The sequence below is a fragment of the Platalea leucorodia genome (genome assembly GCF_965183815.1).
Source record: "Platalea leucorodia genome assembly, chromosome: 8".
Classification (NCBI taxonomy): domain Eukaryota; kingdom Metazoa; phylum Chordata; class Aves; order Pelecaniformes; family Threskiornithidae; genus Platalea; species Platalea leucorodia.
In genome coordinates, this window is record NC_138830.1 from 7,841,402 (window position 1) to 7,865,579 (window position 24,178).

General features: G+C 35.6%; 1 protein-coding gene across 7 annotated transcripts in view; it reads left to right on the forward strand.

The window, feature by feature from the left end:
* IFT80 (intraflagellar transport 80) overlaps window positions 1-23,675 on the forward strand; it is a 58,494-nt gene extending 34,819 nt beyond the window's left edge. For 3 of the 7 annotated variants that reach the window (XM_082320799.1, XM_082320803.1, XM_082320802.1), the window contains 13 exons: window positions 1,499-1,678; window positions 4,073-4,191; window positions 5,035-5,109; window positions 6,658-6,821; window positions 11,446-11,510; window positions 12,318-12,453; window positions 13,139-13,286; window positions 14,075-14,246; window positions 17,149-17,238; window positions 17,336-17,508; window positions 18,655-18,778; window positions 21,596-21,697; window positions 23,610-23,675. In XM_082320799.1, coding sequence (XP_082176925.1) covers window positions 1,499-1,678; window positions 4,073-4,191; window positions 5,035-5,109; window positions 6,658-6,821; window positions 11,446-11,510; window positions 12,318-12,453; window positions 13,139-13,286; window positions 14,075-14,246; window positions 17,149-17,238; window positions 17,336-17,508; window positions 18,655-18,778; window positions 21,596-21,697; window positions 23,610-23,627 — 1,566 coding nt within the window. In that variant the 3' untranslated portion in view covers window positions 23,628-23,675. Of the gene's footprint in view, window positions 1-1,498; window positions 1,679-4,072; window positions 4,192-5,034; window positions 5,110-6,657; window positions 6,822-11,445; window positions 11,511-12,317; window positions 12,454-13,138; window positions 13,287-14,074; window positions 14,247-17,148; window positions 17,239-17,335; window positions 17,555-18,654; window positions 18,779-21,595; window positions 22,823-23,609 lie in introns of those variants that run through there. The other 4 variants (XM_082320800.1, XM_082320804.1, XM_082320801.1 and 1 more) reach the window with 3 other exon arrangements.
* The last annotated feature ends 503 nt before the right edge of the window (window positions 23,676-24,178 follow it).

Sequence of the window (24,178 nt, forward strand, 5' to 3'; positions counted from 1 at the left end):
TGTGCTGTTTCATTAAAGCGCATGCTCTGCCTGTGCCGCACGGGCAGGATGGGGGGGCACGGTGCCCTGTGCAGAGACCGGCAAGGAATTAAAATGTTAAATGCAGCTTACACTCTGTTGCTAGAGAGTATAAAGCTCCTTTATTTTTTTATTAAGAGCATCTTTTAGCAGCCAGCCCACAGTTCAGGAACTGCTGTATAACCTCTGGTGGCGTTTGCCTGAGGCTGGCTAGCTGCTTGGGCAGAGTGGCGTGTCTCCTGCTCCCTGATCCGTGCTGCGCTGCAGGCTTCCAGTCACTGCTGCTTTCACAGCTTCCTGCTACCCCAAAAATTTTGGGCCTCTATTTAAAAAACAATAAACCAAACTGATAACTATATTTTAATAGACGTAGATGATGTAAACCCGTAGTAGAAGATGAAGGAAAATGTTAGCTGCAATACCGCAGCAATGCGTTCTTTAGGACCAAGTGAGCCTGTCCACCTTGCAAAATCCAGTTAGCAGGAAAATGTACAATGATGCCATTTTGCCTACCATTTGAATTTCTAGCTCCGTAGGAAAGCAGATATGCTACTTATTTTGATAAGAAGATTCTGAAAAATAGTTATTTGAGCTGTGCCCCCATGACATTAAACTGTGATACTCCTCTGTGAGCACCTCTTAATTAGCCTAAACCAAACGCAACACACAGAGCTATTGTTTCTGGTTCTCTGCAAAGCTAGGCCAGATGTCACTGCTTTGGTTGCAGTAATGTTTCAATTTTTCGTTGTTATTTCAAGCATAGCAACTGGAAATTTTTAATATATCCTTCCCCTGTACAGTAACAACAGACACTAGAGAAAAAGGTAGGCAAGGTTAAATAATAATAGCTAATAAAAAAGCTTCTTTTTTATGTTAGGAGGAGAACAGAATACAGGCATTACTTTCAGAGCTTTTCTTAATCCACCAATGTCCCTTATGTTGGAAGCACGGAGGGAAGCAACACAAGAGCTTTGCAGTCCTCTGTATACTGGGATAGGAGTGCCTTGTTTATACTGACTGATTTTGCCCAGGCCTTGCTATTTCTCTGTTCAGGAGCTGCTGTCACTGCAGCATAAACTGAATGCATCACACTTAAGACCATAGCCCATTGCACCCATGTAACCAGTATAATTGTTTCTAAGTATGTTCACTTAATTTTTGTGTAGCGATCGTCTAGATTTATGAATGACTAAGCACACTTTAAATGTATTGTGACTAGATAACTTCTACCTCATGTGCTTCAGGCTTTGTGACATTTTTCATTTCTGCCCTACCTGATGGTTTTCCTTTTTGTATCCCCATTTTTCAAGAATCTGGCATAAGACATTTAATCTCTTTGGTTTGCTTCTTCAAGCTGTAATAAAAAGTTAGTTCATTGAAGTTTTGTAAAAAATTATAACCGTGCAAATCTGTTTATTACAACAAATCATTTCCAAAAAGTACAAAAAAATTCAAGAATTCTTTTTTCTTTTTCTGCAAGTGGTCTTATGCTTTAGAGAAGCCAAACACTGGCAGCATATTTAATATTGCTTGGTCTATTGATGGCACTCAACTCGCTGGAGCATGTGGAAACGGACATGTCATTTTCGCCCATGTTGTGGAGCAACGCTGGGAGTGGAAGAACTTTGAAATAACGTTAATTAAGAGAAGAACCATGGAGGTAATCTTCACAGTTCAGAGCCGTGATTCTGATTACTAGCTTTCTAAGGCTTTTTTTAATACAGAATGTGAATTTTTAGTCCTCAACAAAACATTATCCTTTTTTTTTCTGCGTATACATGACTGAAAATGTTTAAATCATAAAATGGCCAGAGTTAGCAAATGATGTAAATAATTGTCAGTTGTACAGAAGATCAGATCCATGTAAACCAAACCATACCACCAGATGGACCAGAATTACTGAACTCAGTAGTACTTTATCCTCCAGAAAAACGTGAAGCTCATTTGAAGAGCATGTGAAATTAGCTGTGGGAGGCCGCTTACAAGAGAGAGAATTTCCAGTGTAATGAAAATGTTTATGCAGAAAACAATACAAATACATTGTCAAAACCAAAGCATCATATTAAATGGTATTACAGTAACTGTCAGCAAAGATGAAGCTGCATAATTAACTGTAGATAATATAGAGGAGCTTTCTTTACCTTATCTGCATTCATGAGTTGTTAGAGGCACTGATGCACTTCGTAATAGCTAATGCTTTAGTAAGGTTTACTGTATCCCTGTTAATGAAGCTATGATGAATGTTGCTGTCTTAGGGCATTTCCAGATAAATTTGGTTGCTGGCTATAACTGTAAAGAGTTGTAATGTGCTTTTCTGCACCACATATTATGTTACAGCCTGGATTCAGATCTTCCAAAGCTACAGAAATTTGTCATGTATCATATAACATGTATCAGGTACCTGTGTGGTGCTTCCAGCTGAGTACTGAGCAATAGGCATTGACCTCAGAGGGAGCTGCCAAGTCTCAGCACTGCTGGAAATGAAACAGGCCCCTACATGTGGTTTCTGGAGCTTGAGTTTAGGATCCTTCTTTTGAAAAATCTTGGCCTGAACCCACATTTAGGTTACCAAATATCTGGGAATTAATACAAAAATATGAATTTTTACCTTCTAATTTGTCCTCTGTGTTCCCAGACACTGACTCACAACATTCACTCTCTGAACACTGGGATAATGTAAGATTTCCATTCTTACAAATTTTCCAAATTACACATTTGGTATTGGACACCAGGCCAATGTTTTCTATATCGAAGTCAAGTTCCTAAATTCCTAATTAGGCTTTTAAATGTTTTTTGGTCTTGGTTCTTTAATGTTGAATATGTAATTGAGAAAAGTTGTAACAACAGAAATGCTATATTACAATTTGGTCCGGTGGGTGGGATAACATGAGTCAGTGTCTGGGAACACAGAAGACAAATTAGCAGGTAAAAATTCATATTTCTTCTTTCATTCCCAGACATCGAGTCGTAACAGATGGGCTCTGTGAATAATCTCCAGAGTGTTTGAATATGCAAACAACTGAGGAAGTATAGCTAACCCTGATTCAGGACTAATTTTTTATTTTATTATTTTATAGCAATTTTATTTTATTCCTATATATTAATGTAGGAAAATACTGCCTACAAAAAAGTTCTAGATGCATTCTTTTTTTCTGAGTACTACAATAGCTAAGTTAATTATGGACATATCACTGCGGTGGACATAGCAATTAATATGTCTTCGGAAATGGTTTCTAGGCTTTCATAATAATTGAGTTCAGTCGTTGTTTTGCAATTGGTTGCATAATGGAGAAAATAAAAAAGAAGTTACCACGCTCAGAATGGTGACATCTTAAACAAACAAACAAGCAAACAAAAAACCCCCCAAAAAACCTTATTGTATCTCCTTAGATTTTAGCTGCCTAAAATCTTTGAGCTCAAAAATCTGTGTTGATTACAGGCAAACTGTGATTTTCTTGAAACATTGTCATTTGAGCAAATTTTCACAGAAATGGCAAAGGCACAGCCTGCTCAGCAAGGCCATCTCCTAAATTTCCCTTACTTCTGAGTGTGGTAGCATTAAAATATATGCTAGAGCTATTCAACATCTAGGCAACATATCTTTATCCAAATCTTGGATATTGCTGAATTGTTTTGATGGGATCATGATGGGATCGCTGAAGCATTATATTTCAAATGTTTAAATAATCAGCAACTGAACACTGAGTCTTAAAATGGGAACTTTCAGACATCCTTGATCTCAGATGATTTTCTCAACCTCATGTATAATATTGCGCTTATACCTTATGTATTCCAAGTACGCATTAATTACTCCTTTCTCTTAAGGAACTCCATCCAGCTCTTCAGTAATTATTCATTTCTTATTCAGTGTTTATAGAACCTTTGAGTTTAAGTTTTCACCAGTGCTGTGAAAGTGCCTGTTCCCACATAGATATGTTCTGCTAATGGCATAATAGCATCAGCATGTACTTATAATAAGAAAGAATATGATATTTCACTAGTTAGTTTTCATTTCAGTTATTGTTTTATTCAACCAAAATTTTCCTTTGATTAGGTGCACAATGTTATTAATGATGCAGTAGATTTGTTGGAATTCCGTGACAGGGTTATTAAGGCCTCTTTGAACTACGGGCATTTGGTTGTTTCAACTTCTCTTCAGTGTTACGTGTTTTCGTAAGTAATAAAAATTCATTAAGCTTTCTCAAGTTTATCTAACAGTTGTAAGAGAGTAGTGGAAACTTTATTTGAAGTACAGTAGTTAATTTTTTTTTTTAACTAATTGAAATATTCTATGGAACCTAGCATCATCTACAACAAAATGTATTGGAGTATAGTTGTCCTCCCCGTGTCATCCTTTCTTTCAGCTTCTTGCTGGTGTCATGACTGCCTGTTCATTTTGGTACAACGATTTGGCAGGCTTTCTTTTCACGTAGAGGCAGCAGGATTGGTGGCTGGATGCAGGTCTATTTGTGCCTCCTTTTTTTGGATACTGCTTCTGGCATGCCATTATTTTGGAATAGAATAGGAACGATTCAATCCTGCATCATGTTTTAAGAACATGATCTTCTGTTTCATACCTGAAATTTAAAGTTTGCTCTTAAAGGCACTTACCTGTTCAGTGAGATGATTAATGCTGAACAATGCAGCCTGTAATAGGGCACACAAGACTCTGTCCTACCTCCAGAGCACTGCAAAAGAGTTGAACCACAATTCAGAAATACTTTAAAAATATGTTTGTTTCATGTAAATATGATTTTGCTGTTTACTCAGACTCCTAGGTCAAATGCTGCTAGTGGGAAGGGATCCAAAAATGAAGGCAGAAGTGTTATGGGGTCATACTGCATGGTTATCAGTGTTACTTGGCTTCCTAAATGCTGTTTTTCTTTTGAAAAAAACCCTTTTTAGGAATGTTAGATGATTAAAATGTGTGCGCTGTATTTAGTGAATTCAACTTTGTATTTGCAATGATATGTGAAGATCAGTGGTTTTAACAAATGATGAATTTTTTCTTTGCAGTACAAAGAACTGGAATACACCACTGATCTTTGACCTGAAGGAAGGAACAGTTAGTTTGATTCTGCAAGCAGAAAGGTAGCTTACTTCTTGTAACGCTCACTGTTAGATGTGAATGTGCATTTCCTAAAACTTTGTTATATAACATAAGCACATATTGAAATAATAGAAATAGAAAAAAGTGTACAGTATTGGTAAGTAGCATGTGAAGGCTTCGCTGGTATATTTGCTGTAGATCTGGGATGGCAGTAATGAATCTTTTCATGTATTACATATGTATGTTTATACTCTTATTTATGGAAGAAAGTAGATCTTCTGACGTTACACTAAGACTGGTTCTTTTGATGTTTTATATTGCTTTTTTGAACTGGAATATATTTTATATAAATTATCTTTGGTCTCCAATTTTTATTAAAAGAATTGCCAAGTATGCCAAATAAAAAGAAATAGTTGCATTTTTCTTACGTATTTGTATTTATATTTGCAAGAAATTACTATTTTGTTCTCAGTTTAAAAAAAAAATTACCTGTATTTCCTGAAAATCATTTATCAAAGAGACCTTCACGTGTGCTTTTGTAGAGAGTCTTTCAAAGGACTACGAATAGGAACAGAAGTATAAAATCTTGAGTTTTGATTGCAGTCTTAATTCCCTTGCTGAAGTGTTGTCGGACAACTATTTCAGCATAGTGCAGCACAATGCTCACTGCATTTTTGAGTGCCCTAGATTAAACATTTATGTCCTAGTCCACAAAGATACTACAGTAGAGAATGGGTAAGCAAGTAGACAGGATTTTGAAGATCAGGTTCTAGATTTGAAGTTTTGTGCTGCCGATTAAAAGTAAATTTTGAAAAGATGACACAGATTCTTTGGCAGTGTAGGTGATCACGATGCCACAGAACTGAACCTAAGGTTTTGGTAAAACCAGTCTGCCTCGACAGATAATGTGCAATCAGACAGTGGTTCATTTGGTGCCAGTAACTGGTAACATTTACAATAGCTGCGGGTCTAACAACTGGCTTTTTGTTTATGGATGTGTTTTGTGTCTATGAGCTATAGATACAGTACTTACCAAACAGTTATTGTTACGTAGAGCTATGTATATTCTTTATAAAATTTTGCAAAGTTTTCCTGCAAATAAGTTATTTTTCACTGAAGCCCTGCATCGTAATAGGTGGTGATCAGTTCGTTAAGTGTCTTCTATTTGCTTTACATTATAATCTAGTCGTACTGAAGGAAATAATACAGGTAATGCTATTTCAGAGCTAGCTGTAAACATTAAAGCTGTTTCTCACATACATGCACACAGCGTTGTCTCATGGGGTGATGTGGGGAGTACCATCTGCAGCTGTATGCTTTGTCATCAGGAGTTATTAGATTTAAATGTTACAATATCTATAACAGATAATAAATATTTCTCACGGAAAAAGATGACATTCACATTAAAACTGAAATCTTCCATACAGAGCTTTCAGAATATCAACTTTGAAATGTAAGGCTTAGAAACGATGTAATTTAACTGAGAAAAATTGCAGGATATTAGACAATTACCTTCAAGTTGTTGAAACTGTCATCATGCTTTTCTGTATTATTTAGTGATTTACATTTTTGTTGGGGTTTCTTTGTAGGCATTTTCTTCTTGTAGATGGTGGAGGACTTTATTTATATTCCTATGAAGGAAGATTAATTTCCTCTCCAAAATTTCCAGGAATGAGAACAGACACTTTAAATGCCCAGACAGTATCTCTGAGTAATGATATTCTAGCAGTAAAAGACAAAGCTGATGAAAAGGGTAAGTTCTCTGTTCTAATAGTTCCATGTTTGCTAATAATCCATTATGAAGTTTTCAACATTTTTAAACTTTATTTAGCATAGTTATGGTAAAAAAGCATAAAGCATAAATAATTTCTCTATGATATAAATTAAAAGACCATATTTATTATAAAAATGAATTAAAATGATGGGTCTTGCTTAACTTTGATTAAAATACTAAAAGAGAATGATGTATGTCTCTGAACTTCCAGTTGTGTGTAATGCATCAGGGAACCGTGGAATATTTACAGTAGATATTTGAACGGTAGGTTTTCACTCTCTGACATGTGATTTTCTGAAGAAGTAGCTCAGCAACTTTTTCTGCTTGACTGCTGCTCTTAGAAGCTACCAGTACATTAGCTGTGATTAATTTTAGTTCTCTTTGTTTTAGTTTTTTTGGGTTTGTATCTTTACAGCATGTAAGTTTTATATGCAGTTGATATGACCATAGTTACAAGGCTGTGATGTTCTGTCTCAGTGTTGTATTCTTGAAGATTTTCATGCTTTTAAATTTTGTGGTTTGGCATCAAAAGCACTATAATTATAAAACACAACATGGCCAAATGAGCTTCAGGTAAATTTTTGCATTAATGAGTGGTACAGGAATATCTTTTTGTCAGTCAGCTTTTTTCCTTTGTTCTATCTCTTGATGCAAATGTGTAGTTTGCCTGTGCAACCATTTACATTTTCAGTGTCTGCTGGAGACAGGCACTTGCATTGCTGGAAAACCCATGGCACTATGACTTTTGACTTCATAACTGTACCATTTATAGGCCGTAGAAATATTACAATAGAGGGCTGCAGTGCTATCTATAGCTGTAGTTCTCCTGCGATATGGCCAGTAAGGGGATTACCAGTGGGAACAACTGTGCACAGGAGGTGCTGTTATTGCAGAGTGAAACAGTGAAAGCTTCCTGCCCGTGGTTCCAACTGACGCTAGCTCAATCTGTTATCTATAACTCTATCCTAGACGTAATGATTAGATTTTAAACAATGTCAGAATTTTAGAATTCTTTGTCTTGCAGCAAAGAATCATCGTATTTATCTTCTTTTTGCCATAGGAAAAAACCTTTCAGTGTGAAGTACAAAAGACAAAAAGAAGAGCCTGATAATTACAGGCAGTGAGTTAGCCCTTTAGTACTGATGGCATGGTAGTTTTCTCAGCATATAACCCACAACTTAAATTACTTAATGACTGAAGAAAACCCTTGTAATAATCCTTTAAAATATCCCTACCCAAACAAAAGAAAATTAGGTGAGATTTTTCTCACTTCCTTGTTACAAAGCAATTTTGCTACTCTGTACAACTTATGTGTGGGGGGTTTTTCTTGTACAACCTTATGTTTTATGTGAAAACAAATACTTCAATTATTACACAGCTGTTTTAGATAACTAGATATTATGCATTTTGAATAATTACTTTAAAGAGTAGTAATACAACTGTTATGCGCATTTCATTTTTAAGAACACCTACTTCAGAAAATATTATCCTCAAGCATCAAGACATTAAAGATATCTAAAATAGCTGTGTAATAATTTAAATGGGTTTTAATTAGCAAAAATATATTTCAGTGTAAATTATTCAGAAGAAAGCAATATTGTGCAAAACCACCCCCCCCCCAAATGGATAAATAAAAAGTTGCATCTTATTTCTGATCTTTTCTCTTTTACTCTGTGTGTGTGTGTCTTTGTACTTATATTACACAAGTGTACTTATATTACATAAGTGTATTTATGGTTATTTATATATTACTTAATATGTATAACTCGGAGACCTTATTTTATTGCCATATTGACACCTTGATGCAGTTAGAATAAAAACAATAGAAGTATTTGAAATAAATTGAGGTCATTTAGAAAATTCATCCATAAATATTGGCTACTGTCTATATGCATGGATATTTAAGATTTGATGGTAAACTCTCTCTCTTGCCCTGTTCCCCTGCCCATCTTTCTGAATAGACTGAAGAGCATCTCCATCTCCCAGCCATTTCTGTTAGTGTCCTGAAAATCTTGTCAGCCTGCATGCAGGCTAATCTTCATCAAAACTGTAATTTACAGAGGCTGGGTTTCTGGCTATGTTTTTACGATAAGCTTTCCTAATGATCCTGTTGACAAGAGCTTCCACCAGGGCAATGAGTAGGGGTGGGTATTTTTTTATTTTTTTCTTTCTTAGATACGAGTCCCACTAGTAGTGGTAAAAAGCCATATAATATGCCAGCACATGGGAAAACAGATTCTTGGCACAGGAAACCATGGCTTATCTAGGCCTGTTTATTCTTCTTGACTCACCCCAGCAGAAGCGTTTTTTTTTTCTTTGCCCTATTTTGAGGGCAGGTCTGTTTTTCATAATGCACTGCATTATAGAAATACCTAAGATAGCTCGGTTTGATACGGGAAGCAATTTACACGTCGTAGCATGGAGCTCTCTACAAGCCATTTTACTCTGAAACAGAGAGAGAGATAACTTGCTGTACTTCAGTGTTGTTACTTGGGTATTCTTCCTCTTTCGGTAACCCAGAAAAAAGATTGGTACTTGTGCACTTACAGTCCTTCCTCAGGCTGTAATGAAGGTGGAAGAGGGAGGTGAGCCTATTCTCAAACGGGAACTGCTGGCCTGAGGAGCAGTTATTCCGTGATAATAGAACATGTGTGTTAAAAGACACACGGTAGCCGTTCTCTTTCTCTGGATGCTCAAAGTGAGAGAATGCCATTTGTTTATATTTTTAATGTATACATATAAAAAAGATATATTTTAGGTTCTAAATGATTGTAAAGTGATGTGGAGTTTTTCCAGATGGGGGGCGGGGGGGGGAGGAAACAACGCCAAACTTATTTTCTGAAATACCTTAATAAGCATTGTAGATTAATGAAAAGTTAACCAATTTTACTTATCAATTGGGTACAGTGGCTTTCTGTAAAACTCTCTTAATCTCACTTCCTATAGCTAGTATAGTAACAATAACATTGGCTTGTATAGCTAGATCAAAATAAATTTCATGCAGGGAGCCATGCATAAAAGTGAGAAAAATACCACTTCTTAGGAACAACTAGTTTTCTTTTGTGTATTTAGCCAGCTGACAAGAGCAACACTTGTGCAAAACCCTTTGTTTTCCTCCTCCGCAAACTCAACCAATACTTTCTGAACACCTGCTCTTACAGTTTGTTATTTTTTTAAATTCTGCCTGTATAACCATTGACCTCAAACCAACATCCTGTGTCCTAGTGAGAGAAATGCACAGCAGGATTAACATGTTAACATCGCCATCCTTTGGAATGAACGTGCATGTTCATCTTATATTGTATACTTACAGGTAATGTGTTGAAACCGCAGGTGGGATGTGTTACTGAACATCTGAAATGTTGCTGTCACATCTGTGTTTTCTGTGAACTAACGCAGAATCATGTGCTCTAAATTACAGCTGGTGTTCTTTATAATGTTACTGTTTTCTCTATGTTTGAATTCTCTGCCTACATCTATCTGAATTCATGTGTATATTCACAGACTATATATGAAGTATGTGTACTATACAGACTATAAAGTATGTATACTATACAGACTATATATAAAGTATGTATGTTCAAGTTTTTGAACACATGGATGTGTGTGCGTCACACACACACGTGGGGAGAGAGAGAGAGAGACAGAAAGAAAGAAAGAAAGAGAAACTTTATTTTTAGGCAAGTTGCAAATTTGAGTCTTCACTGGATATCCCAGAAATACAGATGATGTAGGTGGGGGGCTTTTGGAGGTTTTTTTTCTTTTCTTTTTCTTTTTTTGAGGGCGAGACAGGGAGAGAGTGGAATAGATGGACTTTTAGTAAAGATTGCAAGAATTATGTATAAAATTCAAGTATATCTGGATAAAGCAGATACTTTTTGAGAAAGCCAGTTATTAATATATTGTCATTAACTGTATCATCGTGACAAGCAGAAACCCTAAACTGTCCTGGAAGAAAATATGCCTAGGGACCACTGTATTAAGAATTCAAAATAGAGCAGATAATTAATAACATAGAGAATGCTTCTGAAGAATGTCTTACCCGATAGTTCAAAGGACAGCTTTCTATATATCTGATACTAATTCCTTTAAGAAAATATATCAGTCAATGGTATCACTTCCTAAACTTTCATGGTCATCAAAATTGTGGGTTAAGATTGAGTAAATCTACCAGATGCCTCGGTAACATTAATTTATTCAGAATGCAGAGTACAAACTTGCATCAGATAGAACTCAGTGCCATTTCTGTAAATAACCATTTGAGCTGCGATAAGAAGTAAAACGTTAGTTTTCTCAATTCTGTGTAAGTCCATGATATCATGTCTCAATGGCTATCAATGCTCTGAAAATAATGATATTTGAGAGTTTTCACAGATCACTCCGATTGCAAAATGAGACTATTCCTAAGCTCAGCAGACTATGACGGTTACATTTTCTGTAAGATTCTTTTTTGACCAGTGTGAAAATCACTGGTAAATCTAGCACACAGTAATAAGTATCCACTTGCAGTAAATTGTACTCTGAAAATGAATGGAACTGCTTGAAAAGTCTATGAAGAACTGTTGCTTTTAACCAATAAACCATATAATTATTTTCTCTTCAGTTATCTACATATTTGAAGCTTTATCTGGAAAGCCATTGGGTGATGGAAAGCCTCTAACCCATAAGGTAAGGTGAAGGATATAATGTCTTTTTTTTATTATACTTTGAAATTAAGAATCAATAATCGGTTTCCTCAATAATGGGCCTAATAATCTATTAAAGATTTACAATCGTAATAGAGAGGAGCTTGACAACGCTAGCTGGCTCTTACAAAATAACAAAAATCAGAGTTGTTATGCGGTGTCAGTGTACAAAAGGATATGCTATAGGTTGTGTTCAGTTACTGGCCTGTGTTTCCCATACACATAAGAGTGTGAAACTACAGGTAAATAGTTTTGTTATGCAGTAAAACTGATCAATTGAGTTTCCTTTGCATGTATTCCAAAGTAACTTTTATTAGCACCGACCTGTTATTAACACTGAAGAAAAGAACATCAGTGAAAAGTTGTCTGTCTTCAGATTGAGCTTTTACTGGTTTTACTTCAAAAATGATTGCCTGAACTGCAGTTTACTTTTCTGTACTCTTCTGGTATACAACAAAAGCAAAATTAGGCAGCTGCTTTGGAGAGAGGAATAAACGTTCATCTTTTAGGCAGCTTTTGCTTTGAGACTGCCACTTGCGTTCTGTAGTTTTGTAGTAAATTCCTAAACTGCTAACTCTTCTCTGTTGCAGTTTTGTTTTAATCTGCATGAAATTCAATTTATATAATGCTTCATTCAACAGAGAAACACATGTAAAGTGTCTCCACAATCCAGTTTTTCAAGAGTTTTGTGCCTTGTTTTTAGTAAAGCATTCGTTTGTTTGAATATCACATGCTTTCTGTGATATGAATCTCCGAAATAAAAATCAGATATTTTCTTTTTCCTTTTCAGACGGAAATTGTGGAGATTGCTTTGGACCAGAAAGGACTTACAAGTGAAAGAAAAATAGCTTTTATTGATAAGAACAGAGATCTTTACGTTACTTCAGTTAAACGGTTTGGAAAAGAACAGAAGATTGTCAAAATAGGTAACAAAAAATTCAAAATAACATTTAACTACATGCTAGCAGGCAAATGGACTTTTGTCTAGTACAAGAGACAAAATTTTGCTTTTTAATTAATAGTGAAATTGGACTTGAAAAAACATTAGAAACAGTCCTGTGGCTTTCATAAGATAGCGATAGAAACAATTTTAGTACATTTTATCTAAATTCTGATAATTTTGGTATCAGTTACATGTAAAGCAGTTGTTAACATTTAAGCACTTGTTATTGCATTCCGGACCAAGCAGCTAAGAGGATATTGGAGAAGGAAGTATTCCTCAGCATTGTTCAATACAGAATTTTTGAGACATTTTTCTTGCAAATGCAAACCCTTAAGTTCATCATATTTTTAATTAGAAGTTTAAATGCTGTAGACAGATGTGTGATCCAGTAAGTATGAAGGTGCAGTCTGACCATTGTGTTAATTTTGATCTCCGGTCCCAAAACGTCCAAAAAACATTATTCTGAAATGAACTTTCTTTCAGAAGGAGACAGTTGAATTTGGCTGAAAGTTTGTAAGATGCTACCTTACAAAGTAGGGGGTTAAAACCAGTCCTTATAAAAGGAACTAGGAATGACTAATAATTACCCTTTTACTATGGCTTGAGAAGTACCTTTATTTTGAAGTTTCTTATGGAAATGTATATTATTCTGTTCTCTTTATATTAAGGGACAATGGTTCAAACTTTGGCTTGGAATGACATGTCTAACATTCTTTGTGGGATTCAAGATACCCGCTTAACAGTCTGGTACTACCCCAACACAGTCTATGTAGATAAAGATCTTCTGGCAAAAACTCTGTATGAAAAAGATGCAAGGTAATACATCCTTTTTGATCAAAATAGTGTTATTATGTCTTTTAACTAGGTTACTCGTTCCTTAAAGAATTATGTTGATTTTGGCAGTTGAAGTAGAAGCCAGGGATGCAACTTTTAAAATTCTTTTCATGTTACTACTTTTTGATTAGGAAATGAGGAAAAAGCGTTTTATAAGGTATATGATAAAGTTTGGAGTTGAAATGACGATGTGCAGTTTGAAAGTAGAATAGCATCTTGATGCAAAAGCAAAATTTTAATCATATCTCGTGAAATATTGCCTTAGTTGTTTGTAAAAAAAAAAAAAAACAAACAAACAAAAAAGAAGATCTGTTTAAAGTATCTGTTGGAAATTAAAACTATCAGGATATCAGGACATAGATAATATTATTTCTAGCTCAACATGTTTACTTTACATGTTTACTTCAGCCTGTATACTTCGTGATAGGAAATTCTTCATAAAGAATACCTGAATTCATTATTTCATCCTAAGAGTTATGGGAGCCCAAATATTTTTTACTGAAAAACGTATTTGCAAATTTTTGCACAAATACCCAGTTTGTGTTTGCCTTCCAGCCAGTGAATGTGCATAACTATCATTTTATTTTTAGAGAACATTACAACTACCTGTTGGATATAGCTGTTGAATAACTAGGTGCTTAGATTTTTATATGCTCTGAAAATGAAGTATAATCATGTTGTAATTTTGAAACAAAGATTTCTTTAAATTCCTAGTGTTCTTTTCAGTAAGAAAGAAGTGAATATTAACTTACCTTTCTTTCTCTACCCAGTGAATTTAGCAAAAATCCCCAGATTGTATGTTTTGTAGGAAATCAAATAACAATTAGAAGAGCAGATGGTTCACTTATTCACCTTAATATTTCACCTTACCCTGCAATTCTTCATGAATATGTTAGTAGTTCTAAGTGGGAAGATGCTGTCAGATTGTGTCGCTTTGTCAAGGTAAATGCTAATTATCGGGAACATTCAGATATAATTTCATTGTAATATTTATGTTTTCAAGTATTACTTTAATAATGATAATTGCATATCAGATGTTACATCTCATTTCCATTCTGCTTTGTTGCTGATTATTTTGGGGCTGATCATGAAAAATTATACATTTTAAATAATTACCTAATATACATATACATAATTTCATAATTTTCATTATACATAATTAAAATTCTTATTTTTATTCACACCAAAGTCCAGATGGATTGAGCACAGGTACTCGCAGAAGTTAGTAATAAGCTTAGGTTTTCAGGACTAGGCCTTAATATAACTGATTAAAAATGATCTGCATCTCCACAAACAGTTGCCTAGTATTTTTTCATATATTGTTTCACTTGTTTTTGTTGTTTGTTTTTTTTTTTCCCTTGCTTTCTTTTGTATGTATTTAGGCAACAGCAACAGATGAGGTGAGTCTGGCAGTCTTTAAAACAGACAAACAAAAATCCCCCAAACCCTGCTTCCTTTCCCCCATTTACTCCTAGAAAAGAGTTTAGCACTTTCATATGATTATCATGACCTTAAATGTGTATTTCAAATACTTTTTTATTTGCATTATTAAATCAATATACATCCAGATAGCTTGGGTGTATAATGATTTTTATTTTGAGTGTTGCCACTTTAATAGTAGGCTTTTATTCCAGTATTTGGCAGTAGAAACTGGGATTTCAAATTTCAAATACAGTATTAACTTTTTTGAGTAACCTAAATGCATCATCTTTAAAAATAAAACATCTGTATCAGGTGGTAATATTCATAATATTGTTTCTTTCTGATTAATATGAAGGTTTTCTAAATCAAGGATTTTTTTTTTTTCAAACTTTTTATGCATCCTCTTCATTTTTATGGGTAGAGTCACCCAATGAGTTTAATCATACTTAAAAGGAAAAATGTTTAAAATTTTCAGTGCTTTATTTATGAAATCCCAATATAGGTATCACGTTTTGTCACTGTCCTTTTTTTAATGAGCTTTTCCTCATTAGTCCATATCCATCAACAAGTGAGGAAGGCCTTTCAAGAAAAACTGTAACAGAATCGTTATTTTCAGTGTGAAGAGTATTTACATCATCTGGTTTTAAGCATCCAAGTTAGGTACCTAGGTCTCAGTCTTTGAAGACTTCTCCTTTCCATTGATTCACAAAAGAAGGTTTTTGTCTTTGACAGAAGGCAACCTAAACCAGCCTAAACTAGATGGTATGAATATCCTTTCTATTTGATAATTTATGTTTGGGCCGAGGGATGACCTGGAATAGCCTTACACCAAGGTAAACTGAGAGCCATCACAGAAGGTCTTGCCTTGAGTACTTTTTTTATCTTTCATGATTCGTAAACTCTTCATGGAGATACAGGGCTCTTTTGTTGATTTTGGCAACCCAGGTAGACAGTTCAAAGTATTCCCAATCAGTAATAAGAAAATGGACCATCTTTCTGAGGAAAGAGAGAACAGCAAGGCCTATTGGTGTAAAACTCTAGAAACTTGGTCGCTTGAATAAGTTCAGGCTGAGCTTTCAGCATTTTATCACCTAATTTTCTAAATCATAGGGAAGTAGGAAAAGAACGTGACACAGATTTTATGAGCATTTGATTCTCTGAACAATTTTAATTCTCCCAAATTACAGGCTACCAGCAGGAAGGTTTATCTTGTCCTGAATCATGACAAAGAGTAGGAACACATGGCCAGAGTAGGAACACGTGCAGAGATGGTGACAGTGAAACCACAGCCTTAGGCTAGGTTACTGTATGTCATTGGCTTCAGTGGGTCTTAGCACTTTTGTTTCATACAAAAGCAATTGTGAGACAGTGCATGGGAACATGTTTAGAGCATACTCAGTGTAGCAGTTTATTCTGATTTAAATCAATAGTAATCCTATGCTGCTTCTAAAAACCTATTCACATTGCAAAGTGTTTTTTTCAAGTTTGTTATTGAACATATTTAACAAAAATATTAAAGCCCACTTAATTCCTAGAGTGCATGTGGACTAACAAGTGCATTCAAAATTATATTTTTCCTATCTGAACTAGGGTTTTCAGATGTGGTAGCCTGAACTATATTAACTTATATGTTTTAGTAGTATATCTTTGTCATAACGTTGTCAGACTTGAAAAGGGAAGATACCACAATGTCAGCATCTTCCTAAATGTTTTTCTGAGTTAGTGGGGTTTCCTTAAGGTTGTGCAAAAAAAAATGCAAAAGTCATGAAAATAGGAAACAAGGGTGTAATATTATTATTACCACTGAGTTTTCCTAATTCTTAATTCTAAACATAAAATGTACTGAAAATATCACAAAGGAGACAGAACTTTTGAAGCTCTTATTTACTTTTCAGCAGGTTCATTGTTCTACAGTCAAGTAATTTTTTTCCTTTCTCTTTCATTTGTAGTGCGTTTATGATAAATGTACAGTTATTGTCAGCATCATGGTTCCAGTACAGTTATTTGTGAAGCCACGTTGAGATTAGCCAGGTTAAAATAATTCTTTTAACTACAACCAGTGCTTTGGTTTCCAGCATAGTTCCACAAGTAGTGACAGGGACACCGATGATGAGGTCGTAAAGTGATACCATGGCAAGGGTTCGTTAATGGCTGAGATGCTGAAAACTAATGATTCATTCAGCCACGCTGTCAGTCTCAGCTGATCACAACATCAACATTTTTATAATGAAGGGAGTTCTGAAAAATAATTAAGTAGTGACTTTCTAATAAGAGACTTACACCACAGTGCCATAAATGGTATGCTGAGAAATGTATTGTTATACATTATTTTCAGGACTTGTATCCTTCTTTTGAGAAGTCATTTTTAGCATGATAATAAATACTTGAAGTTTTAGGAGTTGCATTTTTTTTTTAATTTCAGGATCAAACTATGTGGGCATGTTTAGCTGCTATGGCAGTTGCCAACAAAGACATGGCTACAGCAGAAATCGCTTATGCATCAATTGGTGAGGTAAGAAAATTGAGTTATTTATTTCCACTTAAATTGTTGCAAAACTAATTTTATTAATTAATTTCTATTATTAAACTGTTGTACATCTCGTTAACAGATTGACAAAGTTCAGTATATCAATTCCATCAAAGATCTTCCATCAAAAGAGTCAAGGATGGCTCATATACTGCTGTTCAGTGGAAACACCCAAGAAGCTGAAACCCTGCTTCTTCAAACAGGCCTTATTTATCAGGCTATTCAAGTCAACATTAATCTTTACAACTGGGATAGGTAGTATTTCTTCAAACACAATATGTTTATAAGCATTCTTACTGAGGTAACCTGTAAATTATTTAGATCAGTTGTTCTATTGCAGATACTTAGCTGACTAATTTCCTATCTGTAATTGCCCTGAGCTGTAAAAAGATGAAGTAAATCACATCCTGACAATAACCAAAGAAGTAACTTTTTTCCTGTCATATTTAGAAGATACAAGTATTCTGTGATAAAAGTCCAAAACATGCTTGGAAGCATTTTTAAATAATATTTTGCTTTTTCATCATTGTTAGCACAGAAAAGTCCTTAGCAATACCTCAAACTGTATGTGACCCCCAAAGAATTCAGGCTGTTTTGAAATGTCTTGTTGCTAAAAATAGATACATGGCTATTCAGACTCCCAGCACTGTGTAGGTGGATGAAATATGAATTAGGCCTGAGAAAACAAAGTAGGAATTTCTCCTTAAACAAAACCCCACGTTCTCTAACAGAATCCTCTGAGGCCATTTACTACTAATTTCTCTGCTGTTATATTCATATCACCGTGGGCAAAAAGTTGTTTTTCCCCCACATATCTGTGTTTTTTATTATGTTGACTAATATGTATAATCTAAAAACTGCGTATATCAAACATAAGTATTCCTTATGCCACTGAGAAGAAAACAGATGTGAGAGTAATCAATTGTATTAATCCAATGACTAATCTTTCCCACATATAGTATATTGGTAAATGCTGTGTAGCATATGCCATAAATGTGTATTATGACACTGTTCAGAAGCGATTCCTGACTGTAATAAAGTTATTAAAAATTATTACTGTTGCCCCTTTATATTGAGAGTGCTAAACTCTAACCATTCTGTTTTATTTCCTTGAAATAAAAAGACTCCTATTGTCAAACTCCAATGATGTGATGAGGTTGTCAACAGAAATAATTGTTGAATATTTTTCATAGCGTGCATCATAAAGTAGATGGTCTCCTTCGCTGGCTACTTTTAACCTCCTGTGACTGATACTAATATAAAACTGCTTGGCAATGTAGATTAGGAATCTTTGCCTGCAGCCCAAGCGCTTTTCAGCGTATCATTTTGCAAAACCATGGTGATTGTAGTTGTGCCAGAGCATTTATATAGCCTGACAAACCTATTTCTGTTTTATTCCAGGGCCTTAGAACTAGCAGTAAAGCACAAGACACATGTTGACACAGTCCTGGCTTATCGACAAAAGTTCCTAGAGGACTTTGGTAAAAAAGAAACAAACAAAAGATTTTTGCAATATGCAGAAGGTGTAAGTATTCCTCAGAATTATTCCTACAGCTTTAGGTCAGCCTGCTCTTTGTAGCCAGTTTGGGGGGGGTTGGGAATTGCTCTTACATTTTCCTTCTTTGGTTCAAATGTGGACACAAATCTTAAGATTTTACATCTGAATACAAGTTCATAGCTTGATGCGTGGCTACTTGGCTAGTAATAGTTGTGCATGTGTTTTATTTGAAGGCACAGATACGGAATGTATATATTTAGTATCTGGCAAGGATTACGCAAATGAAGGCACAGTTGTTTTCTATAAACAGGGAGCTAGACCTTAGTATGGTTGAATGTGTACCTCTTAAATGTCTTCAACGCTCTTATGTAATTTTATGGATTGCAACAATAACAAACTTTGAAGGTATCCAGATACATATTAAGTGAACTACGAACCGTTCTGCCAAATGCGGTAAGTAGCTAAATATACAATTTCGTCAAACCTCTGGAAACCTCTCCATCATCAGTAGGTCATTTCAATTTATTAGCATTTCACAGATCTTAAAGACTGAGGGCAGATCTTACAGTTCATAAGCTAGAAGTATCTTAGATTCCACCGGAGTACTTCCGCACATTTCCTTTATGAGAGGCACCCCCATGTGCACCTTAGACAGCAATTTCATTGAGCAGCCCTTATGTCCTTCCTGCTCTTCCCCTCGCTGTTCCTAAGCATTCTGAGGGTGAAACAATGAAAAGAGACATACGCTTTGACTGTGTCAGATCCTTTCATCCACTGTAGCTGCTGGATCAGGAAATACATCCGAGCTGTTGGCTCAGATCCTTTAATTGGACAGTGCCCATTACACTTTCAATAAAGCTCGATTTCTAATACGTCATTAGTTTTTAGCACTTCTACGGATGTTTTCTTTCCTAAACAAGAATAAAGTCTGCACAATATCTAGCCCCGCAATGAACCATTCTGCAGTACTTTACCTAGAAAATAGAGAAAAATAACAGAACAGATTCCAAGCACTCTTATCATGCAGCAATTTCAGCTGCTATGCTGGAAGTGTGTCTTCTACATACTTTAAATCCATTATTGAGCAAAAATCACGTTAATCCCTGATGCTTCTGAAAGAGACTTTTTAGATAATACTGTCTTGGCTTTAAATCATCAAGAAAGCTGCAGTTTCTGGAAGGGTTCCTAAGCAATAACACCTTGTCAGTGACAAGGTGTGAGCCGAGTGATGCAAGTGGAGCCTGTTTCACCTTACACTCAGTCTTGAAACTTGGGTCTCATACTGCAGAAGGTTCCTGGAGTAAAGAAGTCCTTTTCCTCATCCATGTTCTGGAGGTCTTGTCTGCTGGATCTGAAACTAGGAGGGAACCTACTTAATGAAGTGGATTTTAAGCTTTTGGCTACAGTGGTAACTGAATTCTTAATGCAGCCTGTCAGATCATATAGCAAAATTGGAAGGAAATGTTAAGGACGTTGAAGAGAACAGCAAGATTTTGTGCTGCTATTCCTTCTCAGGGGAAAAAAAAGGTCTCAGTTTCCCTCTCACCACCTAACGCTCCTTCAGGCTTAAGTAAGGAGTTTTTACCTCTTTTTCTATACTGCAGCTGAGAGCACTGATCTGCAATCAGATATGGAATCTAAACAATGTGCTTAGTTGTTATATCTCACATCTTTATTTATAAGGTATTATGAACCTAATATGTATACTGAGAATCCATATCTTGGCAGTTACTAGGTGTCACTGGCAAGGGTTGTTGGCTTCACTGGCAAGTAGCTCTCTGGGCTAGGTGGCAGAATTAGTCCTATATGTGGTATGTTTAGCATCTGTGTGACATCTGTTAAAGCAAACACATTCTTTTCTTAGAGCTCCATAAAGATTTCAGTCGTCAGATCCAAAGCACCTGGACCCAGTAAATGCATCCTGAATTGAGGGATTAACCTTTTCATAAGAGAATGTGGGTATTGCAGTTACATCTTCTCTCACAGAGAATCTTCCTTGTTATTTAATGACTTCGTTAACAGAATAAGAGCTACTCTGAAAATTCCCTGTGCAGCAGTTGAGATTTTTTTTCCCATCCCATCTTTGGCAGTCTTAATTCTGCAGCAATGAAACTGAACTTCGCAATTACATTTTTGCCCAGTTTTTGGACATGTTTTTATAGTCATCAAATGCACCATGATCCATTCTTTCTTGTCAAGCATTTTTGAAAAGAAAGACAACTCTTGTACCCCACTGTACGATGGATATTGTACTATATCTATTGTCTGAAGTTTCACTGAAATAGAATACAGGCAGAAGATGACGATTGTCTGCAGCTGGAGAAATGCCAAGATAAAGCTAAAACATTCATTGATGTATAAGACAAATTTCAAGCAGAAATCTGATTTCTGTTATATCAGATAACTAGTGTAATATGCTGTCAGTTTACCTGGTGGACTTTAGGTGCGGTCAAAAGACATCACTGCATGTATTATTGATAAAGGGCTATATTCTCAGTAATAGGACACAGATGTCATTACATTTAAATTAGGTGCAAGTCGATCCAAGTTATTTTCATGTTTTAATGTCTTTTTGCTAGACATAACACGATGTATTAGTCTTTGTTAAAATGTATCAAGCTTGTTTTATTTCAAAGGTGGAAAGCTCAGTTTGGTAGAACTCAACTGTGCCTTAATACATTCCATTAGTATAAATTGTCGCTTATACATGAAGAACTATATAATGATTGATATGGTCACTTTGTAATTGTAACTTCAAATTGTCCTGTTAGTGACTAGCTATCTGCTTGACCTCTCTATATAATGTTAGTTGACCTCTGCATACTCGCTCTTCTCTTCTTACAGCTGGAAGTTGATTGGAATAAAATCAAAGCCAAAATGGAGATGGAAATTGCTAAAGAAAGAGAACGAGCAGCAGCCAGCCCCGCAGTGAGAGCTAGCGTAACTGTACAGCAATAACTGTCCTTTTGGTCACCTTAATAAGTGCTTCTTGAATATTTTGTACTGGCATGTATTACCAAACATAAATAAAAAAAGCCAGAGCAAACATTTTGTGGGGAACAGGAGTGAGAATTGGTGTAGTTCTTGTTAATTGTTGGATGACAGGCAGATTTATTTATTTATTACAGTCTCATTTTGAGCTGGGTTTATGTTCTGATGCCCTAGCTCCAGTGAGTAGCTACATTGCAGTCCATAATACATGTATGAGAAAAAAAGGGAAATTAATTGTCTTTCTGTTAGTGGCTTTTAAATTTTCATTGCCATTAAAATTATTTAACCTTGGTTGCCTCTAATTAAGTACCGATTTCCCTGTTTAAGCAGCTAGTTAAGTAGTTTGGTTATTTCTGCACCCCCAGGGACCTCTGAAAAGACTTGTTGAAATTGCCCTAAAAGAAATATATCAAACTGTAAGCGTTGAAAATTAAAAAAGGAGCTTGCACCTATAAAGTACAAAGGAACATTTCCCACACAGTAATACATATTTCTGCTAGTACGTATGTACTAGCAAGTTCTTCAATAGATGATTTCAGATTACTTCAGCAACTCAGGTTTGTCACTGTAGCAAACTATTTAGCAATAAAGGGTATTTTCTGAGATAATGTAAATTGTTTAAAATACTAGGGAATGTGCTTTGAATGTTGTTTGAAGTGGTGTTGGTTGGTTTTGTAGCATCTAACACATACAATTGACGATACTGAGAGCTTCCTTAAGGTTAAAATATCGTATTCATTTAAAATAAGGAAGAGCTTTCCACGTATTTTTTTCTTCTCAAAGCGCTTGATTTGAAAATATTGTTTTTATATTTGTGTTACTTCGAGATATATTTTTCTTTGTTTTACATATGAAAGTGGCTGCATGTTAGATGTTCTTTGCAGAAGCCCTTTGCATTATAAATATGTGAGCATGTTATTCATAACTGACATTTTATAATATGTATCTTTCAAATGGTACCATCAAAATGTTAAATATGTGTATATCTGTCAAATTTCTTCTATTTTGTAAATCATTATATGACACTTTTTTGCATAGTTCATAAATTTCTTAATAAAAACAAATAAGATAAATGGGTTTTTTAAACATATCTGACAGATGATGCATTGGGTGATCTCCATTGATTTACCTGACTGCTAAATAAAAGAACAATTTTGATGTGGCTGATTTGAAGCTCCGCAGTATGCTGGTGTACTGACATGTGGCAAAGTGAACACCTTCACCTTCCATTGACTTGCAGAAAGCACTTACTAGTTCCAGAATTGAGCCCAAAATATCACTAATGGCAAGTGTTTAATGTTAAATTTATGAAGCCTGACTCAGATTTGTAATGCAGTGTAAGCAATTTTGGAAGACCAGTCTAGTGGTGATACAAAGTTCAGGGTCTCAGCTCAATCTTGCTCCTTTATTCTTGGGCCAGTTGGAAGCACAGCAGAGGCAGCAAATTCACTCAGCTTCTTAAAAATGCCTGGTGCAACAATTAACCATGGCAAAGAGGAGATAAAACAATGGCATGGGTGCCATGCTTGTGAAAGTACTGTTGTAGACTGACTGCCCTTCAGGTTGCCGTCGATGGCACTCTCAGAAAGTGGGACCGCAGTGCTTCAAGCTGGATCTCCATGGCTCGGTATTAATCAGAAGTGGTGTATTTGTAGGTGATGGGAAAGGTTGTTTAGCTCCTAGGCCAAAGCACAGTAAAGACCTTAAGGTATTTATTGCTGATCAGATATATATTTTTTCCATGCACATCCAGTCCTGAACTACATGCTGTGCTGAGCATGTTTGTGTTAAATAGAAAAACAAAGATTAGAAAACAAAGCAAAACAAGTATTTTGGAAAAGCACTGTTTATTCTTTATTTTCACCAGGTTCTACTACGCAGGTAACCTGGTACAATTCCGACCTTGGGCATGAAATCTAAATGTCAGAATACTCGCAGAAGAAAACATCCTTATACGGCTTCCCTGGGATTGTTGCAGGGTTTCTACATAGCACAACTGCAGTTCCAAGACAAGCGCCGTCTGTCCAGTCCAAGATAATTTTGTGCTCGTTTGGCGATTTGAAACCTCTGCACTGCATTTATCCGTACCTGTTTTCAGTCATTTTTGATAGTTCATTTAATGGCATCTATTAAGTAAAAAGAAATACCAGAAGGATACAGATGTTTCAGGGATGTTTATAACAAACTACAACGAACCTCGCGTATCCGCTTCCGTGGGCCATTTCTGATGTATTCAGATAAGACTTGCATATCAGCGGGTGCAAAGTCAGCTCAAAAGTACTTTCACCGTGCTTGGTCTGTTCGTGTCATACCACCTCCTCGTCTAAGCCCTGACTTAAAACCTCCCAGGGCTGTAAATGAAACAGCTAACCAGTTACTGGCTGCATTATTGTCTAGTGCAAGAATACCGATTCTTCCATGATTTAAGAATACCTA